Here is a 21452-nt window from a genome sequence, read left to right as displayed (position 1 = left end):
ATCTTGGCACCAATAAGCTTACCAGTAGCCTGGGCTGCAGTCCACACTGCTGCATGCCATGCAATTGAGGAATGGGGGATGTTAGCCACGGCCTGAAGGATGAAATTTACTGATATGTGCCACAATTTACCAGCCTTTTCCTGCAGCTCTTCCCTGAGTGCTGCACAGTGTTCTACTAGACTTCAGAGTTTTGCAATAGTTGATTCAGACAGGTCCTGCCAGTTCAGTAGTTGTTGTGGTAGAGGGACTGATACTTGGAGCTTTCTATCTACTCTGCTATCTTTCCACAGTACTGTTAATTTAAATTCTTGAGAAGATATTGCTAAATTTCCTCCAAAGTGGTGGCAGAGCTTTTTGCGGGTACTTCGTCTTCTCAAGTTTTTCTATCCTGCCATGGGGAAAACAGATTTCCTAATCTTGAGAGGTAGTTGAATGGTGGGATTGACAATTGGGTTTTATTTTTTTACTTATTTATTTCTGAATTCTCATTAATATGTTAGGCAGAATGAAATATGACTGAGATCATAGGCTTTGAAATCAAATGGATTCCATGGATTTGAATCAAATGGATTCAAATGCTAGCCTCATTATATCCCACCTCCCTCCTAAAGCCTGCTTTTTCCTGTTTTTGAGGCTGTTTCCTAATCTGTAAAATATAACCAGTAATACCCACCAGACAAATCTGTGAAAATTAAACTGGATTACATATGTAAAATACTTACTATATTGCCTTTCTAGTAGTCTGCACTCAGTCAATATTGTTCCTCCCCTTCCATAAATGTGGCATAAAAGCTAACAAAATTGGCATGCTTACTCTGGATACAAATATCCTTCTCAAGATTCTTAGCTGCCTTAAATAGTTGAAAATTGCATGGCGCCTGTTCTGGATGAGAGTCTGTCATTGTTTCTCAACCAACCATGTGCTTTGATAGCCATCATCATAATTCCTGACATCAGAGACCCCTTTATTTAGTGTGCCTGCCCCTTCCTCTCACAACCAACTGACATACTTTTCTGCTTCTGTAGATGTCATTATCTCTGAGAATGGGGAACCAGTGGGCACCAGAGAGATTAAATGCTGCATCCGACAGATCCAGGAACTCATCATCTCCCGACTTAATCAGGCAGTAGCTAACAAGCTGATCAGCTCAGTGGATTACCTACGTGAGAGCTTTGTAGGTACCCTGGAACGATGTCTACAGAGTTTGGAAAAGTCCCAAGATGTTTCAATTCACATCACCAGTAATTATCTCAAACAGGTACTAAAAGAATGGTTATTAAGGTACTGTGGGGAAGCAGATGTGGCTCAGGCAACTGAGCTCCCATCTATCACATGGTGGGTCCAGATTTGGTTCCTGGTGCCTCCTACAGAAATCAGGCTGGCGCAGCAGGCTGGCACAATGGGCTGGCAGGGCAGGCTGACACAACAAGATGATGCAACTATGAGACACAGCGAGGAAACACAATGAGAGATGCAGTAAAATAGGGAGTGAAGGTAGCTAAGGCAGTTGGGTGCCTCCCTCCCACATGGGACGTCCCGGGTTTGGTTCCCAGTGCTTCCTAAAAAGAGAAGACCAGCACACACCAGACACAGCACATGCAAATAATTAGAGGGTGGAGAAAAATAAATAAATAAAATCTTAAAAAAAAAAAGATACTGTGTCACAAGTAACACATGATATAGAATTCACACACAAGCTCAACTTCAACCTAGTCAAGAATTTCCACTCAGAATTTTGTCATTTCAGTTTAAATTTTATTTTATTTTATATATCACATCACTATTGTCTGTCGCAGGCGCTCACAGACAGTAAAATGCAGTTAAGTTGATGAGCAAGAAGATGAGGATAAAGGGGAGCAGATATGGCTCAAATGGTTCAGCACCTGCTTCCTATATAGAGGTTCCAGGTTCAATCCCTGGTGCCTTTTAAAAACAAACGGAACAAAAAACAAAATTCATTGTGCAGCGGCTATAGCTCAGTGATTGAGTGCTTACTTCCCATGTACAAGGTCCTGGGTTCAATCCCTGATACCTCCTAAAGAAAAAAAAAAGAAGATAAAGGGGCCTAAATAATCACAAAATAGATAATCAACCTGAGTTCCCAGGAGTTGACTCTGCATATATTGTGGGGGATGAATTTGGGTACCCTGAGACTGGACTTTGTTCTTGAAATAAATACAATTTATTGCATTCTTTTTTTTTGAAGATTTATTTATTTACTTACTTACTCCCCTTCCCCTCCCCCTGCCCTGCTGTTTTTGCTGTCTGTATCCATTTGCTGTGTGATCCTCTGTATCTATTTTTCTTTTGGTCTTCTCATTTTTCTCCTCTAGGATTCACCAGGATTCGATCCTGGGGACCTCTGATGTGGAGAGAGGTTCCCTGTTAGCTGTGCCACTTTAGTTCCTGGTTTCTGCTGTACTTCACTTTGACTCTCCTCTTTTTTTTTTTTTAAAAGATTTATTTATTTATTTAATTCCCCCCCTCCCCCGGTTGTCTGTTCTCTGTGTCTATTTGCTGCGTTGTATCTTTGTCCGCTTCTGTTGTCTTCAGTGGCACGGGAAGTGTGGGTGGCGCCATTCCTGGGCAGGCTGCACTTTTTTCGCGCTGGGCGGCTCTCCTTCCGGGCACACTCCTTGCACGTGGGGCTCCCCTACGTGGGGGACACCCCTACGTGGCACGGCACTCCTTGCGCGCATCAGCACTGCGCATGGGCCAGCTCCACACGGGTCAAGGAGGCCCGGGGTTTGAACCGTGGACCTCCCATGTGGTAGACGGACGCCCTAACCACTGGGCCAAGTCCGTTTCCCTGACTCTCCTCTTCGTCTCTCTTTTTGTTGCGTCGTCATCTTGCTACATGACTTACTTGCATAGGCACTGGCTTGCTACGTGGGCACTGACTCACCACCCAGGCAGTGGCTTACCATGTGGGCACTGGCTCACCACGGGGGCACACTTTCTCTTTTTCTTTTTCACCAGGAAACTTCAGGGATTGAACCCGGGTCCTCCCATATGGTAGGCAGAAGCCCTATCACTTGACCCATATCCGCTTCCCAATTTATTGCATTCTTGAAATAGTCAATCTATATAGGACATACTGATTTTCTTTGTATATTTTCTCTTAGATCTTAAATGCTGCCTATCACGTTGAAGTCACATTTCACTCAGGGTCCTCAGTTACAAGGATGCTGTGGGAGCAAATCAAGCAGGTAGGGGTCGCTTAGAGGAAAAAACTCAGCAAATGAATCCTAGTCACCCTAATAGAGAACCAATCTCTATATCTTCTGTTAGTGCAGGGTAGCCATTTGTCTTGTTTCGCATGCCTGGAAAAATACTGGCTTATGCCTATTTTGAAATATTAATAGCGTCCCCTTTAAGTCTTAAGAGTGGAGGTAGATGATATTTTATGGAGCCATAAGACTGTACTTGACTAGCTTCTTCATATATATTTTTCCCAACTTAAATGTTCTCTCAGAACCAGGTTTTATAGTTGCCAAAGGCCACAAGTATGCTTTCTGTTCTGGAATTTTGTCTGGCTCTTATGTAGACTTATTTACTGACTTTAGAAAGACATTTATCAGATACTCCCTGGCATTGAATATAGTGTATTGAGCGTTTGTGAGCACATAAACTTGGTCTAGTGTTCTTTGATGGTTTCATCTGGGTTGAGCCCTGATTGTGAGGTAAATAAAATTGGAGAGAGCCTTGGACTTCATACAAATCTATATTAAGGTTTACTCCTAATGAATGGGTAGCCCAGAGAATGATGGGCTTTGGGTCTTTCCAGTGGTCCCTGTCTCCTGCCCCTCAGTGATCTCACTGTCCTCCTCCTGGCAGATCATCCAGCGCATCACATGGGTGAGTCCCCCTGTTATCACTCAAGAATGGAAGAGGAAGGTGGCCCAGGAAGCCATAGAGAGCCTCAGTGCCTCCAAGTTGGCCAAGAGCATTTGCAGCCAATTTCGGACTCGGCTCAATAGTTCTCACGAGGCTTTTGCATCCTCCTTGCGGCAGGTGGGTATGTGGAAAAAGAAATACAACCTAGATCAAGCAGAGAAAAATCCCATCCATAGAGGAATATTCTGCTTTCTGCTCTTCATATTATTTTTTTAATCATCAGTATATTTTCTGTTTTGTCAAAAGGTAATATTTATAGGAATTTGTATTAATACATTTTTTATATAGATCTTTTTCTAACACTATAGAGAATGCAGGGAGCTCAGTTAATCTCACGCCATTCCACTGAGTAAGGAATGAAATCTAGAAGACTAGGCATTTTATATAAGCTTATATAATAGGAATGAGTGATAGAAAAGGATGATTTTCCATTTTCATACTAGTTCTTAAACATGTGACTTCATCTTATTCCTTTGCTATGGGCCTATGGTGTTGGAGGGAGGATAGATGTGGTTATGCATCCAAGAGGAAAAAACGTTATTTATTGAGTGCCTGCTATGTGTCAGGCTCTGAGTTAAACACATTACATACCTCATACTTAATTTTCACAATCATCCTTCTGAGGTAGATATTATTATCCCTCTATTATAGATGAGGAAGCTAAGACAAGCACTTAATAAGTCATATGTCTTTTTTTGTTTCCTTCCCAGCTGGAAGTTGGCCACTCAGGCCGGCTGGAGAAAACTGAAGACTTGTGGTTGAAGGTTCGGAAAGACCATGCCCCCCGCCTGGCACGCCTTTCTCTAGAGAGCCGTTCTTTACAGGATGTCTTGCTACATCGTGAGTCCTTAATTATTTTTTCCCCTGAATGAAGTGGAGGAGGGTTCTGGATACCTGATAATCTCATGTCCAGCCTTGGTAAGAATCCCATTGTCTGAAGCTGCTTCTTCATAAAGTCACCTAAGCACTTACTGATGTGATTTGAATTCCTAAAGTCTATTTGTTCCTGCTATTAATAAGGTTCGAATAATATTATCAAAGTTTATTTAAATTCATCTGGTTAGGTTACTTTCTACTGATTTAGTATGATACCAGAATTATGACTTCTTGGCTTTTAGGCAGGCCCATGTCTAAGAATCATGTGGAGCTTATCTAGCAAGTTCACATCCTTCCTGCCTGTCTCTGTACCTTACAGGTAAACCTAAACTGGGACAGGAACTCGGCCGGGGCCAGTATGGTGTGGTGTACCTGTGTGACAACTGGGGGGGGCACTTCCCTTGTGCCCTCAAGTCGGTTGTCCCTCCAGATGAGAAGCACTGGAATGACCTGGCTCTGGAGTTTCACTACATGAGGTGGGTCCTCGTCTTATTCATCTTTATGAGAAAAGATACAAGGAAGAAACCAGAAGCCTGATATAAGTTTTGTACTAAGAGCTACAGCACATCCTGTATCTCGATACCCCCAGGTCTCAAATGTTATAAACTAGTATATTAGTGTCTGACCCAGAAATGTGCTCCTTTCAAAGTCTTTTCTGTCTTTGCTTGCCCTTTCCCCACCATCCTAAATTCTCCAACTAATCCTTCCAGTTGAGTTTTTTCCTTAGTCCTTAGGTTTATCAACTTTTAGATTCCACAATTCTTTGTTCTTGCTGATGATGCCATTGTCATGGCCCTCTCCTTACCCTGAGAGCCTTTACCTCTAAACCTGGACTAATTGATATCTTAAAGTTATTCTTTCCTACATGGTGGCTTGCTGTGCAGGATTACAGCCCCAGGCTCCTCTCCTTCCCTCCAGGTCTCTGCCAAAGCATGAGCGACTAGTGGACCTCCATGGTTCAGTCATTGACTACAACTACGGCGGTGGCTCCAGTATTGCCGTGCTGCTCATTATGGAGCGGCTACACCGTGACCTCTACACAGGGTTGAAGGTAAGGCAAGGGAAGGAGAGAGCAAGATCAGTTGGCAGCCAAGACCCAAGTTCCTTTCTGGTCCTTGATCCTTTCCTGTTTTAAAGAGCTTCTAGTTTTCTAAGAGATTATTGTCGTCATCAAGCTTTATTGCCCTTATTTCCAGAAAACCTTAAAAATTTCTGTCTCCAAATCTATTTTCTTCTTCATTTCATATCCAGAACACTGCCATTCACTACTTGTCCTCTTATAATGGTGGTAAAAATCTAGACTTAGAGAAGAGCAGAAAAGTTTCCTGTAACTGTACTGTTCTTTCTCTTTTGGCCCTCAATGGTTAAAGTCAGTTTTTGTGCTTTAGTAAACAAATATTTATTAGTGATTACTTTGCACAGGACCCTATATTAAGCACCATAAGGGGATACCAAGAAGTGTAATTGCCAGCATAATGCCCAGGGCTCATTTGAAGGTCAGTGATCAGGCTGGAGCAGCTGGTTCATTTTGGAAATAGGGGGAATATAATCTCTACAAGGATGTTGGGCTTAGATTATAGAGGACCAAAAATGTTAAGATTTCCATAGAATTCAAATTCTGTTATAGATGATGGGAAGCTATTGAAGAATTTTGTTTGAGTGAAGGCTAAGAGTTATGGTGAAATCTTCAGTTGGATGTCTTGAGTTTCCCTCATTAAAATAACCACAGAAGGGAAATAGAGAGGTTTCCTTTGTTTGTTCTCTATATTTTGGGCTGGGAAGAAGGAAAGAAAGGTTGACCCCAGAGAAGAAGGTAGGTCCCTTCTCACAAACTCCTCTTATACCAGTTTATATGGAGGCTTTTAAAAGAAGGGTGGAGGAAACCTTAGAAATGCTTCCAGGAACCATGAGGAATCAATATAATGAAGAAAATGGTTCTCCACATGGCTTTGTTTTCCCCCTGTATTTTAAAGGAGTTGAGCTCAGCAATGTCTGATGCTTTTCCATAAATAGGCCAGAGAACCATATTTGAGCTTTTGGGTGAGTGATGTGATATTCTCCAGAGTTTGAGAGACCCTAAATTGGAGGCTTGGTGGAAGTAATATGAGTGACTTTGGTATTTGAATCCACAAAACCAAACATGGGCTAACCAGACCTACAGAACTATGTAAGTACATCTTTCTGAGCGATTTAATACCTAGAGATACTTTGAGACTTTTGTACAGTTCCAGAGTTTGTTCAGGTATTAGAAATGAGGTCATACCTTCAGTCATTTGGTTTCACCCTCTCCTAATCACACTTTACGATTATCCAGCTGGCATAAGTGTAGCCTCCAAGGGATTTTTTCTGGCTTTCCCTCCTTTATAGCTTGTTCTTTTTTGATTTCCCTCTACTTCCCTCTCCTATTTGCTGTCCTCTTTTCTTTTTCTTTCATTCACCTCTCTGTCCTTGTGTGCCCTGACACAGTCAGTCTTTCAGCATCCCACAGAAGGAACTCTCAGTTGATTTAAGCAAGTAAGGATTGAGGACTTGCCTTGTTAGTGACAAGTAAGCTCTTTTGTTTTCCCAAGGCTGGGCTGACCCTGGAGACACGTTTACAGATAGCACTAGATGTGGTGGAAGGAATCCGCTTCCTGCACAGCCAGGGACTTGTCCACCGTGATATCAAACTGAAAAACGTGCTGGTAAGTAGGGCTATTTCCCCAAGATAATACCCTGCCTCTCTGGGTCAAGTGACCTTTTGGAGGATGCACACAATTGTAAGTTTAGTCCTAGGAAGAGAGCAGAGGGACAGTGGTAGAGTTAACAACATTACGGATAGTATCTTGGACTTAGGGCTTAAGGGAATGCAATGAAGATTTTGTTCGTATGGGTTTCATCATAGACCTAGCTTATATTACTTGAGTTTTTTTTTCTCCCAACATTATTTTGAAAATTTTTAAACTTACAGAAAAAAAGACTAGTACTATGAAGGCCCATATACCCTTCACTCAGATTCAAATTCTCTCTATCTCTCTTTGGGAGAAGGGATAAATCTTCTTACAATTGTAGGCTGAAACCTAAGAGGCTTATCAACAGCCAAGTGAAACATAGATTTATTCTCTTGGATCTTTAGGAAAGGAAGCTATAGGGATTTCAAGAAACTCTCCTTAGCTAACCAGTGGGCCTCAACTTTCTAGTTATCAACTTTTTGCTCTGAGATCTGAAGGTCAGAGGAGAATCAGGACCTGAAATACTTTCCTCAGTATTCTTTCATAGACATTCACTTATTCATTCTTCTAAGATCTCCTGAGGTCTTATCAGTGATGGGGAGAAAAGATGAAAAAGATAGCCCCTCCCCTTAGGTTGCTCAGAGTATGGGGAGGAAGAATGTATTGGGAATGAATCTGGAGACAGGGAGGTTGGAGACGATTTCCTAAATACCTGCTTTGAGCTAGGTGACTACTCTTTTTGAGCTTAGATATACAACTGAGTGCCTTGTACAGGATCAGAGACAGGGTGATTCTTACCTTGTTTTGTTGACAGCTAGACAAACAGAACCGTGCCAAGATCACTGACTTAGGATTCTGCAAACCAGAGGCCATGATGTCAGGCAGCATTGTGGGGACCCCAATCCATATGGCCCCTGAACTTTTCACAGGTAAGGCTGAGGGGCACGGATTGGGTTTAGGCAGGGCTCAGTGTCTTTTCCCTGAGTGTTACTGATAAAACTAAGAAGTCACTGTGAGTACTACTGCACAGGCAAGGGGAAACTAAGATGAGTAAGGGGAAAACAGATGTGGCTTAAGTGATAAGGCTTCCGCCTACCATATGGGAGGACCCGGGTTCTATCCCTGGGGCCTCCTGGTGAAAAAGAAGAAGAGAAAGTGTGCCTACATGGCGATTCAGTGCCCACATGGTAAACCAAGTGCCGGTGTGGCAAGCCGAGTGCCCACATGGTTGAGCTGAGTGCCCGCATAGCAGGATGAGTGCCCATGCAAGTGCCCGCATAGTGAGCCGAGTACCCATGAGTGCTTGTGTGGTGAGCCAGTGCCTGCATGGTGAGCTGAGTGCCTGTGTGAGTTCCAGCATGGTGAGCCAGTGCCCATGTGACAAGCTGAATGCCTGTGTAGCAGGCCAAATGCCCACTTGGCGAGCCAGTGCCCGGGCAAGTGAGTCACACAGCAAGATGATGACACAACAAAAGAGAGACTTGAGAGTCAAGGTGACACGCAGCAGAGACCAGGAACTGAGGTGACACAATTGGCAGGGAACCTCTCTCCACATCAGAGGTCCCCAGGATTGAATCCCAGTGAATCCCAGAGGAGAAAGACAAGAAGAGAAGACCCAAAGAGAAATGGATACAGAAGATCACACAGTGAGTGGCCATAGACAGCAAAAACAATAGGACTTGGGAGGGGGTGGGGAAGAATTTTAAAAAATTAAAAACATAAAAAGATGAGTAAAGGGGGAAAGTGAACTGGTAATGAGGTAGGAAAAAAAAGGAAAGAAAAGTTCCAATGGCGGGAAGCGGATTTGGCCCAATGGATAGGACGTCTGCCTACCACATTGGAGGCCCGCAGTTCAAACCCCGGGCCTCCTTGACCCGTGTGGAGGTGGCCCATGCGCAGTGCTGATGCGCGCAAGGAGCGCCCTGCCACACAGGGGTGTCCCCCGCATAGGGGAGCCCCACAGGCAAGGAGTGCACCCTGTAAGGAGAGCCGTCCAGTGTAAAAGAAAGTGCAGCCTGCCCAAGAATAGCACCGCACACACGGAGAACTGACGCAACAACAAAAAAAGAAACACAGATTTCCAGTGCCGCTGATAAGGATAGAAGCAGTCACAGAAGAGCACACAGCGAATGGACACAGAGAGCAGACAAATGGGGGGAGGGGTGGAGTGGAGAGAAATAAATAAAAAATAAATCTTTTTTTAAAAAAAAGTTCCAATGGGGGTCTCCAACTTTTCTTTTAAATGTTTTTCTGGAATTTTAGTGCCATAAATGGTCATAGTCAACCAACTATTTCCTAATAAAGTATTGATTGAATAACTCCTACTTGGTTAGATAATAGGGAGTTGTCCTTTGTCAATAAAGAACTTACAATTGAATAGAGATATACTGAGAGGTAAAATAATTAGGAAGCAGTATAAGACAGCATGTGATTAAGTGCTAAAATTAAGGGCTACATAATTACTATCGATGTTCAAAGAAGGGATAAATGCAGGTTGAAATGTTTGATGATTTTGTAGTAGGGGTGAGATTTGGGGTAGAAGTTGAGTCAGATATGGAAAAATTGGTAGATGGGAAGGGAACTCTATTAAGTATTTACTTTGAGCTAGCTATTATGGGTATATATATATTTCGTTTCATTTGACCTTCATGGCAGTTCTTTGCTATGATGCATCTATATCCATTTTATGAATATATAAGTTGAGGTCAGATTGATGAAGTAATCTACCACAAACATTGAGCTAGAAAGCACTGGAGCTGGTCTTTGAATCTAGGTCTTTCTGTCTGCAAAGTCCAAACACTTAAGAAGGATAAAATTTCTGGAGGCTAGCGAAGGGGAAATAGGAGGAAAATCACAAAATAGAGATAAGCATGACAGGAAAGAAATCCTTCTGGGGAATAGTAGAAAACAAAGTTGGAAATACACTGAAATACACACCCTGGAATAAAGAGCTTTTGAACTTTTGAGCAGGAGAGTGATGCAAAGAAAATGTTTGTGGAAGATTAGCTTAACAGCAGTGGGTAGAGGAGATATGAGAAGGAAGAACCAAGGTAGGTACATGTTCAGAAAGGCAAATGCATAAAATATAATAATAAATTATTGGTTTTGGACTGATAATGTATAAATGTGTACCTTGTGACAAGAAGTGCATAAAGGTGGGGGTAAAGAGGGATGTAGGAAAATAATTTGTGTATACTGTTGAAGTTAAATTGGCATCAAAGAAAACAAGATTGTTACAGATTTAGGATGTTAAATTTAAGCCCCGTGGTAGCTACAAAGAAAATATCAGAAAATATCCAGGGTCACAGAGACAGAAAGTAGAGTACAGTTTACCAGGAGTAGGCATCAGGAAGAATGGGTATAATGCATAATGGGTGTAGGGTTTCTGTTTGGGGAGATGGGAAAGTTTTAGTAATGGAAGATGATGAAGGTGTAGCAACATTGTAAATGTAATTAATCCCATTGAATTATATGCTTGGGAGAGGTTGAGATGGGAAAGTTTATGTTGTATATATGTTCCCACAATTTAAAAAAGAAAGAAAGGGTAACTAAAGAGCAATGAAAATTAAATTTAATATGTGATCCTGAACAGGATCTAATAAGGGAGGACAAAAGGCTCAAAAGAACATTATTGGGACATAGGAAAAAATTGTGATATAGACTGTAAGCTTTATATCTTTTTTTTCTTTATTATTTTTTTTAATGTTACATTTAAAAAATATAAGAGGTTCCCACATACCCCCCCCCAACCCCCTCACCACACTCCTCCCTCACCAACAACCCCTTCCCCACCACCGTGCACACCCACCGCACCTGGCGAACACACCCTGGAGCACCGCCGCATCACATGGACAACAGTCCACACTGCAGTCTACACTCTACCCCAGTCCACCCAGTGGATTATGACAGGATATATAATGTCCAGCATCTGTCCCCACAACATCACCCAGGATAACTCCCAAGTCCCGAAAACACCCCCACATCACATCTCTTCTTCCCTCTCCCTGCCCCCAGCAACTACTATGGCCACTTTCTCCACATCAATGTTACAATTTCTTCCATTACTAGTCACAATAGTTCCATAGTAGAATATCAGTAAGTCCACTATAATCCATATTTTATTCCTCTATCCTGTGGACCCTGGGATGGTGATTCCACCTCTACATCAAGAGGGGGCTTAGGTTCCACATGGATGATGGATGCAATTCTCCTGCTTGCAGTTATAGGCACTCTCAGTTCCCTGGTGTGGTGGTTGACCATCTTCACCTCCCTGTTAGTTGGCCTGGATAAGTCCAATGAACCAGAGGGTAGGAGTTGCAAGACTGTTGAGGCTCAGGGCCCAGCTGGCACATGGACAGAACAGAGATTTGAGTCTCCTGAGTATACACCAACCACAGGTTCAGTGAAAGTGACAGAAGAGGCATGTGTAAAAGATCACCTCTAAGTCCAATTCCATCATACTCAGGAATACAAATTCCAAAGTAGGGCTAGCTGGCATGGCATTGAATTCCAGAGCCATTTGCCATGACTGTAGAACCTGTGGGTCTCCATAGCCCTCAGGACAACCAGTATCTGGGGTTGTATCTACTTTGGCTGTCTTTGGGGTTCTGCTGGGGTGTGCGTAAGCGCAACCCCTCCAATGACCTCCCGACTCTTTTTTGAAGACTCTTAGCCACCTAGACTCATTTGTCTTTGCCAGTTCCCCTTTTATTCAAGATCAAAAAGTAGTTTTTAACACATAATCCTACAGGTAGGCTGAGATATTCTGCTGGTCTGAGTTGACCCTTTTATTCAAGGTCTTTTTCTAGTTAACGTTATATCTTGAACTTGATAAGTGCATTTAAGGTGGTTGCAAAAGTAAATATCCTTGTGAAGGAGCATGATTTATATATCCTATACTCATATGTTCAATAAATAGGTAGATGGGTTGATAGCTAAATGGATAGTTAGAATGATGTGGAAAAATGTTAAAATTGGTGAATCTGGCTATCTGGTGGAAAGTATGCTGGAGTTAGTTCTCTGTAAGGGTTTTGTATTATTTTTGCAACTATTCTGTAAGTTTGAAATTCTTTCAAAATGAAAAGTTACAAAAAAAAAAAAAAAAAAAAAAAAGAACCAAGATCGGGAGACCAGGTAACCAGGTGGTTTTCTCCAGGTTATATTGGTGATGCTAAAACAGAAAAAAGTTTAACAGATTTGGGATCAATTTGGAGCATGAATGGGCAAGATTTTTAAAATTAACTTGATATGGGTGATAAGCAGAAAAGAATGCTAGAAGATGACTCTGAGGTTTTGAGCCTGAGTGGATGGAGAATTTGTACCATTGCCAGGGAAGAAGGAAAGGTAATTACAGGTCAATTATTAATATTGGTAAGAGTTCAAATTAGCAACAATTTTGAATTTGTCATGTTGGCTGAAAACAGAAATCTTCCCCAAATCCTTCAATGAGTGATATGCATAAGATTAGGAGATTACCTGGATGGCTGTAGTACTAGCCACATCTGAAACAAGTAGACAGTAATCAATTTCTTCTGTCCTTAGATTTACTTTTCTTTTTAAAAATCTTTATTCTCACTGATATTACTCTAATCGATTTCATATTTAAGTTATTTTAATTGTTTCTACTGCAGTCCACTCAATGGCTGTCAGAATAATCTTTCTAAAGCATCATTTTCATCATATCACCTCCTGCTGTAAAACAAATGACTTCCTACTGCCCACCGAATCCAGACTTTCTTATCTGACTTTAAAAATCTTTGTATCCTGGTTCCAACCTAACCACCCACCAACTTTTTCCAGCTTTATTCCCTAATAAGACCTTGCAAGATTCCTCTTTTTAACTGTCCCATAAAATAAAAGGCTTTATTTTCCTTCTCCTTTATCAAGTTTTAGACTTGACTCTTCATATTTAATTTTGACCTCCCAATGCCATAGTTTCTTTAAAAAATAAACCTTTTAAAATATATAATTTCAAATTTACAGGGCAGTTGCAAAAATACTACAAAACCCATACAGAGAATTCTAACACATCAAAATACCAAGATCCATCAACTTTCAATTTTTTTTTTTTTTTTTTTTTTCAGGTACCAGGGGTTGAACCCAGGACCTTGTGTATGGGAAGCTGGCACTCAACCACTGAGCTCCACCAGCTCCCCTGAGTTGGTTTTTTTGTTTGCTTGTTTGTGTTGTTAGGAGGTACCAGGGATTGAACCCAGGACCTCGTATATGGGAAGCAGGCACCTAACCACTTGAGCTACATCTGCTCCCTCAACTTTTAACATTATGTCTTTTGTTATATTCTCTCTACCTACCTACCTACCTGTTTATCTATCTGTCTATCTATCCATCTATTTTAGAAACATTTGAGAGTAGGTTGTATATATCATGCTTCTTGAACACTTAATACATCGATGTTCTTTTTTTAGGATCAAAGATATTCACTTATGTAACAGAATAGTTATCAAGTTCGAGAAATTTAACATTGATAATAGTGCTTTCAGTCTATATTCCAATTTTTTCATATGCCCCAATAATATCCATTTAAGTATTTTTTCCTCCATTGTTAGATCCAATCTAGAATCAATACAACCATTTCCAAGCATACAATTCATTGAGATCAGTCACATTCACGATATTCTGCCACCCTCACCACCATCCATTACCAGAATTTCCCATCACCCCAAATAGAGATCCTGTGCCCATGATGCATTAACTCCCCACTCTCCCTTCTTAGCCCCCATAACCTGTAATCTAGCTCTATGAATTTGCATGTTCTGTTTCATATAAGTGGAATCACGTAATATCTGTCTCTGTGTCTGACTTGTTTCACTCAGAATGTTGTCTTCAGGGTTCATCCATGTCATAGCATATGTCAGAACTTCATTCTTTTTAGGACTGAATAATCTTCCGTTGCATGTATACACCATATTTTGTTTATCCATTTATCAGCTGATGGACATTTGAAAATTGCTTTCACCTTTTGGCTGTTGTGATTAATAATGCTATGAACACTGGTTATACAGATATCTGTTCAAGTCCTTGCTTTTGTTTCTTTTGGGTATATATAGAAGTGGGATTGCCATGTCATATGATAGTTCTTTGTTTAACTTTTCAAGGAACTACCAAACTTTTTCACAGCAGCCACACTATTTTATATTCAACAATGCACTAAAGTTCCTATTTCTCTGCTCTTCACCAGCACTAGTTACTTTCTGTTGTTGTTTTTTAAAATTTATTATTAATAGCCATTCTAGTAGGTATGAGGTGATAAATAAAACCATTTATTGTGGTTTTATTTTCATATACCTAATGGCTAATGATATTGAGCATCTTTTCATGTGCTTTATTGGCCATTTATTTATCTTCTTTGGAAATATGTTTGTTCAAGTCCTTGGAATTCTTTTCTGGTATATCTGCTCATTTTTAAATTGGGCTGTTTGTCTTTTTGTTGCTGAGTTCTCGGAGTTCTTTATATATTCTGGATTTTAAGTCCTTATGAGATATATGGAGTTTTCTTCTATTCTGTTGGTCGTCTTTTTACTTTTTTGGTAAAGTCCTTTGATGCACAAAAGTTTTAAATTTTGATGAAGTCCAATTTATCTATTTTGCTTATGTACCATACTTTTTTTGCATTGTAAAGTGGGCATTATGTAATTAGAATAAGCAAACTTGTAGAGTCAGAATGTAGAATATAGGTTACCAGGGGACAGGGTGGGGATTGGGAATAGGAAGTTAAGGCTTAAAGTGTACGGGGTTCCTATTTGGAATGATAGAAATGTTTTGGTAATAGATGGTGATGATGGTAGGACAACATTGTCAGTGTAATTAACAGCACTGAAATATATACCTGAAATTGATGAAAAGGGGAAATGTTAGTTATATATATATATGTTAACAATACAAATTTTTTAGAAGTCCATGTCGTCCATATACTACACAGTGAACCCTAAGTTAACTATGGGCTAGAGTTAATAATACAATTATAAAAATGTGCTTTTATCAATTGTAACCAAGGATCCACACCAATGCATGGTGTCAATAATGGGGTAATATGTGGGAATCCTGTATTTTATGCATGATTGCTCTGTAACCCACAACTTCTCTAAAAAGAAAAGAAAAGCAGGGGCATTACAAATGTGTGCTGCCTACGTAACAGAGTTGTTAAGAGAGATAATGGCTGTTGAAAGTTTTAGAAAAAAATGTATAGACACCTCTGCAGATGTGAAGTGGCAGTTCTGTTGCTCCCGTCCTCTCCCTGACTGATAACTTTCCATCCCTTTTTGCTGTAGGGAAGTATGATAATTCTGTGGATGTCTACGCTTTTGGAATTCTTTTCTGGTATATCTGCTCAGGCTCTGTCAAGCTCCCGGAGGCATTTGAGAGGTGTGCCAGCAAAGACCACCTCTGGAACAATGTGCGGAGAGGTAAGATGCACATGCTTTGTCCTAACTCCCTTGGCAAGGCACTGTAGCAGAGGCTTCCTGTCACCCTCTCCTGCCACTCCATGTCAGGATAAGATAGACTCTTACCATCCATGGAATCCAGAAATATAATTAAGTCAAATCTCTGTTTAAGGCAGCATTGTATTATTATTATTATTTTTTAAAGATTTATTTATTTAATTCCTCCCCCCCCCCCCCCCCCCCCCGGTTTGTCTGTTCTTGGTGTCTGTTTGCTGCGTCTTGTTTCTTTGTCCCCTTCTGTTGTCGTCAGCGGCACGGGAAGTGTGGGCGGCGCCATTCCTGGGCAGGCTGCTCTTTCTTTTCACGCTGGGCGGCTCTCCTCACGGGTGCACTCCTTGCGCGTGGGGCTCCCCCACGCGGGGGACACCCTTGCGTGGCAAGGCACTCCTTGCGCGCATCAGCACTGCGCATGGCCAGCTCCACACGGGTCAAGGAGGCCGGGGTTTGAACCGCCGACCTCCCATATGGTAGACGGACGCCCTTGTCCGTTTCCCAAGGCAGCATTGTATTAAACTATTTCAGGAAGTCCATCGTACATATCTTTTTTTCTTTAAAGTTTCCAGTTCTTTAACTTCCTGTTTTCATCACTATTGTGATTATTATTAGGTTCTAACCTAGATTTTTGCAATTGAAATCCAAGCTCATTGTATTCTTTAGCATCCTTAGTCTCAGCTAGGTAATCAACCTGTGAGCTGGTCACGCTTCATGATGGCTTTGGTCCCTCTCTTCCTGACTCTGGTCTTATTTCCATGTTCCTTTCTCTAGGGGCCCGCCCAGAACGTCTTCCTGTGTTTGATGAGGAGTGCTGGCAGCTGATGGAAGCCTGTTGGGATGGCGATCCCTCTCAGAGGCCTCTCTTAGGCATTGTCCAGCCCATGCTCCAGGGCATCATGGATCGACTGTGCAAGTCAAATTCTGAGCAGCCAAACCAAGGACTAGATGATTCTACTTGAAAGCAAAGAAAAGACCTTTCTTTCTTACTTTCTATTTCTTCCCTTTCGCCCCATCTTTTGGTCATGGGGAGAATTTGACATTTATTCATTATAGGCAATTCAAGGGAATTAATGCTTGCTGGGCAACTCGAGACCTTCCCAAACAAAAATGATTCCTGTGTAGTGAAGAGTTGGATGCCTGTTTGAGCATATGCAGCAGTTCAGCCAAGCTGTCTGTTTAGCATTCTCTAGGTAAAGCTTAAGAATGGGATGTTCTGGTCTCAGAACTGAAAAGGAGGCAAATCTTTTCATTGTCCACTGTATTTGTTTCTTTCCAAGACACTAGGTGGGACACTACAGTGGCAATAATAGTAAAAGCTGTCATTTCCATGTCTTCTGCTGTAGCATAGCATAGTTTGATTCCGTTCAGTGGTCAGGAGCCTTAGAAAATTTGAGTTTAGTTCTGGGATTATGAGAACATAAAAACAACAGAAGTAACTGTGGATGCCTGCTACCTGTTATCTGCTATCAGGTTGCAACAGTTAGAAGTTCCATTAACGGGCTTGAAACAAAGCTATGTGTTCTTTATGGTGGCAGTGTGTTTACATTTGTAGGACCACATATCCCTGATTTCTGGGGGAAAGTTTCACTGTTATATCACAGAGACTCAAACAAACAAAAAAACACATGAGTGTTTTATGTATGCATGTGTATAAGCTATTGGACTTTGAGTTACTGCTAACACAGCACAGAATATGTTCCTCTACCCTTGGGTCTTGACTTTTTTTTTTTTCTCTTTGGTCTCAAGGTGGACAGAAACTCCAGATGACATGGTACTTGGGGGTGAGTGTCTGAGCAAAACTGACTTAATATGCGGTATTTGGTGAGACCTGAGAAGTGGAAAATGATCTGGAGGATATGGCCTCCATACAAACCTACTGGATGGATACCAGCTTGTTTTTAAAACCTAAATAAAATCAGAAATTTTTCTGTTTTTGAAACTGACACACTGACATTTAAAAAACTTGATCAATAAGCTTTTTAACCAAGGCTTCTTTTGCAATTTGTCCCTTCTAATTGCCCTATTTTAAATATAATTTGTTAGAGGAAAATAAGAACTAGGCCAAAAAGAGCACTCTGTAGTAGTTCTGTGTGTGCACCTTGCCCCGGGTGTTAATGTCTATGAAGGTCCCCTTCCCTTTGCAGCTGGGAGGTGGGATGACCTTTTGGAGAATGACATCAAGTATAAATGAGGAAAGAAAATCTGATTTCTGTCACAGAAAGGGGCATAGTTTATACATTGTTGCATCTCAGATCTTGACTTTAAGACTTAACCAGTTTGGTCCATTAGATTTAGAAAAACAGATAGATGATGGAATAGACAGTGGAGATGAGGAACCTCCATTTGCCCAGTTTCCCTGAACCAGTCTGCTCCTTGTGACCAGCCCCAAAGTGTGTGAAACATATCCCCAAGTATGTGTTCAAGATGATTGGCACATTTGCTCCTGAGATTTTCCAGGGTTGTTTGTGACAGAATGATCCATCTCTTGAATATTAACAGCGTAATGGAATCTATAAGAAATTTTTCACAAAACCTTTAAGGTTCAGGTAAATCTTTGGCTGTCCTGGGCTCTGCTTATGATAGTGTAGCAGCCCTCTAAGCATTTGCAGTCCTTCAGAAACTCCATATGGTACTAAAAAACTTTTTACTTGCCAAGCATCAAGTGACTGATGTCGTGTCTTTCAGTCTTTGGGCACTATAGGCTCCAGCCTTGTTTTAGTGGAATGTTAGGTACATCTTTTAGAATTTTAACACTCATTAACTATACTTCATGTCACTCTATTCTTGTCAGCATAACTCATTGCCCTTCTAGGGACAATGATGGGGGCATCCAGGAAGCCAGGTTTCAAGTCAAGAAAGGAGAGGCGAGTAGTCTCTATGAATGAATAAAGGGGGGAAATCAATCTATCTGTTCTATCTGAAATCTCAAGAAACATATAGTTCCCTTTTCCAGGCTGTCTTCTAACTCTAGCTACAATCAGAAGTCTGTGCTTTCATTCTAGAGACCATATTCCTAATGTTCTTTGGAGTCTTAACTCATATCCTATCTACACATGGGAAGTTAGGTTTTTACTTCCATGCAGAATTTCATGTCAGTTTCTTCCCCATGATTTAGTCTGCTCCCTGATACCAGTTTTCTAGCAGATTCCCCACATTTTTTACTCATGGTGAAGAAGGAATGGAGGGCATAATGCTAAGTAAGGAAAAGAGTAATTGTGTTAGAGTTCATTAAAAAAAAGTATTCTGAAAAAAGGTGCAAAATATTCCTGAAAGTCTCTAGGCCAGCCAGAGTCCACATATGGGATATTGGGGGAAGGGGGGTATTATTTAAATACTCAGCAGGCTGAGTGCAGAAATACATATATATGTATATATATTTGATTTTATTTTGTAACATTGCCAGCTAATTTTGGATACTTTATTCCATTATTCCATTATTACTAAAGTGATGGAATGCCATGAAATGTACTGTATTGTATATTACTTAGGAAGACACTAGGTATTCAGTGAAGTCTGGTGGCGCTTGGCCTGTAGAGGGCTCAGCATGGCCAAAGTCCTGAAGATTTTACCTCCTGGCTTTGGTAGTATGTGCTTCCAAGTGGTGAGATGAGATTGTGGCTGGGACAGGAAGGAGGATGGCATAAAAGAATGACCCTTTCTACGTTCCAGTCTTAAAATCTACTTAATTAGAGTAACTGATCCCAGCCCAAAAATGATCACCCGGCCATTTTTAATGCACTTGAAGTCTGGTCACTCAGTTTGCTTCAGAACTGAGTGAGGGACCTTCCTGCAGAGCAATCAGAAGAAATGTTGGGGCGGGGGGGTGTTGCTGAATGGCCGGCCCCGTCTAGAGAACAAGTGACAAGGTCAGTCTGTCTCAGGTTGAAGAATGCTCATTTGACTGACGTTTCCACAGCCATGCCCTAGTTCCCTTGATCTTCTGCAGAGAATGGCTCATTGATTGAGCATGCCCTTCCCTTTTCTGGGAAGGACTGTGCTAGTTGTTCCCAGACCAAAGAGAGTCACTTTTCACTCTATTAGCTTTAAGCAAAAAGAGCCTAGGGAGCAGCTTCTCCCATTTTAAACACTAAAATTCAAGGAATCAGTGGAGGAAAAGATAGATTGCTACCAGAGATAGAAATGGGGGGATGGCAGGACTCTCCCTGAGTACCTGCCAGCTCTGGAATTCATTTTTCTGTCTTTGCTTGAGCTGCCAAAGAGAGATTAGTTGTGGTTTTTTTTTTTCTTGAAAGGGGAGGTAGTTTGGAGTGGCATGGCTGTGGAGTGTTTACTACATTGAATAACACTTTATTTGGGGATTATTATTTAGCACTGAGAAGCAGAGGGGAATTGGTAATTCACAGTGGCACTTTGGGGTATAGGGAGACCCTCTGGCCTTGCTTTGGAGAGACAGCATGCTTGGTATTCCATTTGGCTGATCATGGAAATGCTCAAGTCCATATTGCATCAGAGCAGGATTAACAGCCCTGAAGAGTCCACTGCCACAAGAGTAGTTGCTTTCTTGAATTTTCAAAGCTTGATCTTTGGATTTGCTGGGTTAAATAACTCACTTTTTCTTTAAAAGTATAAAAAGATGGTTTATCCTTCTAAATATGGAGCAGTGTGATGTAAAAGTGGGTAAAGAAGGTTACCTTGGGAAACGTTTGTATTGCAAACTCCTTTGGGGTTTCAGGTAGCACTACTGTTCTTAAAAATGTTTATTTTTAACTTCATCTCTGTTGTTAACATCCAGTCAGACTGAAGTGATGGAAGAGGCTGTGTGTGAACACCTGACGTTGGTGGGGGTGGAGTGGTAGGGTGGTGTCACCTTGTCCAGAGGGTTGAAAAGAAATTGGTCTGGGCAACTTGTCTTTCTGTAATGTTTTTTTTTTTTTTTTTTTAAAGACTAATGTTTATTACAGTGTTAAATAAAAATGTAACATACTAAGTGTGTAAAATAAAAGTGCAATAACAAAAGTAGATTCCTTTGGCACAAACTGCCGTCCTTGTACTCTCTCTCATCATGGGCCACCTGACTCTTTCCATATACTGTTACAGCAAGACCATGTTAATTGTGTGTATTTTTAAGAGACGCGACTATGGGTTAAGTCTTCATTTCACGTAATTTTGAATGGCTGGGTTTGGTTTTATAGAGTATTCTATATACTTGTTGGGATGCACAAATATCCGATGTGCTGTATAATAAAGATCACATTAACATTTAAGGTTTGTATCTGTTTGGCTTTTTATTTTCCTTTACTTCACACTTGTGTTAACCAGTCCATTTCCACTGTGTTCTCTAGTCAGGTGTTTTTCAGTTTGCAAGTTAGGAGATGTTGATGAAACATGTTACTTTCCCCTCAGGGGCCTTCCCTGTTGCTCTTGGGCTCTGGGGATTTACATTCCTTCTACAGGAGGGTGAGGCAAAGGGACGCGGTAGGATGCCAAGATAGGGCAAGGTGGGGTGATGGAGAGGAATTTCTTTTTCAGAGCCTATCCTGGGTTCACGCC

General features: G+C 41.2%; 1 protein-coding gene across 2 annotated transcripts in view; it reads left to right on the top strand.

Moving 5' to 3' along the window:
* The window catches only part of DSTYK (dual serine/threonine and tyrosine protein kinase), a 68136-nt gene extending 46970 nt beyond the window's left edge, over positions 1-21166 (top strand). The window contains exons 4-14 of one of the 2 annotated variants that reach the window (XR_009180210.2): positions 1027-1259; positions 3127-3210; positions 3839-4015; positions 4609-4738; positions 5094-5250; positions 5693-5825; positions 7345-7458; positions 8300-8414; positions 15774-15908; positions 16713-17131; positions 17688-21166. Coding sequence is in view for 1 of the 2 variants with exons in the window: in XM_058275081.1 (XP_058131064.1) it covers positions 1027-1259; positions 3127-3210; positions 3839-4015; positions 4609-4738; positions 5094-5250; positions 5693-5825; positions 7345-7458; positions 8300-8414; positions 15774-15908; positions 16713-16900 (1466 nt within the window). In the remaining variant the exon portion in view is untranslated. Of the gene's footprint in view, positions 1-1026; positions 1260-3126; positions 3211-3838; positions 4016-4608; positions 4739-5093; positions 5251-5692; positions 5826-7344; positions 7459-8299; positions 8415-15773; positions 15909-16712 lie in introns of both variants that reach the window. The other variant, XM_058275081.1, reaches the window with a different exon arrangement.
* Positions 21167-21452: the final 286 nt, after the last annotated feature.

The sequence above is a fragment of the Dasypus novemcinctus genome, chromosome 13, assembly GCF_030445035.2.
Source record: "Dasypus novemcinctus isolate mDasNov1 chromosome 13, mDasNov1.1.hap2, whole genome shotgun sequence".
NCBI lineage: Eukaryota > Metazoa > Chordata > Mammalia > Cingulata > Dasypodidae > Dasypus > Dasypus novemcinctus.
Note: the sequence above shows the minus strand (reverse complement) of the source record. Positions and strands in the feature narration are given on the sequence as shown.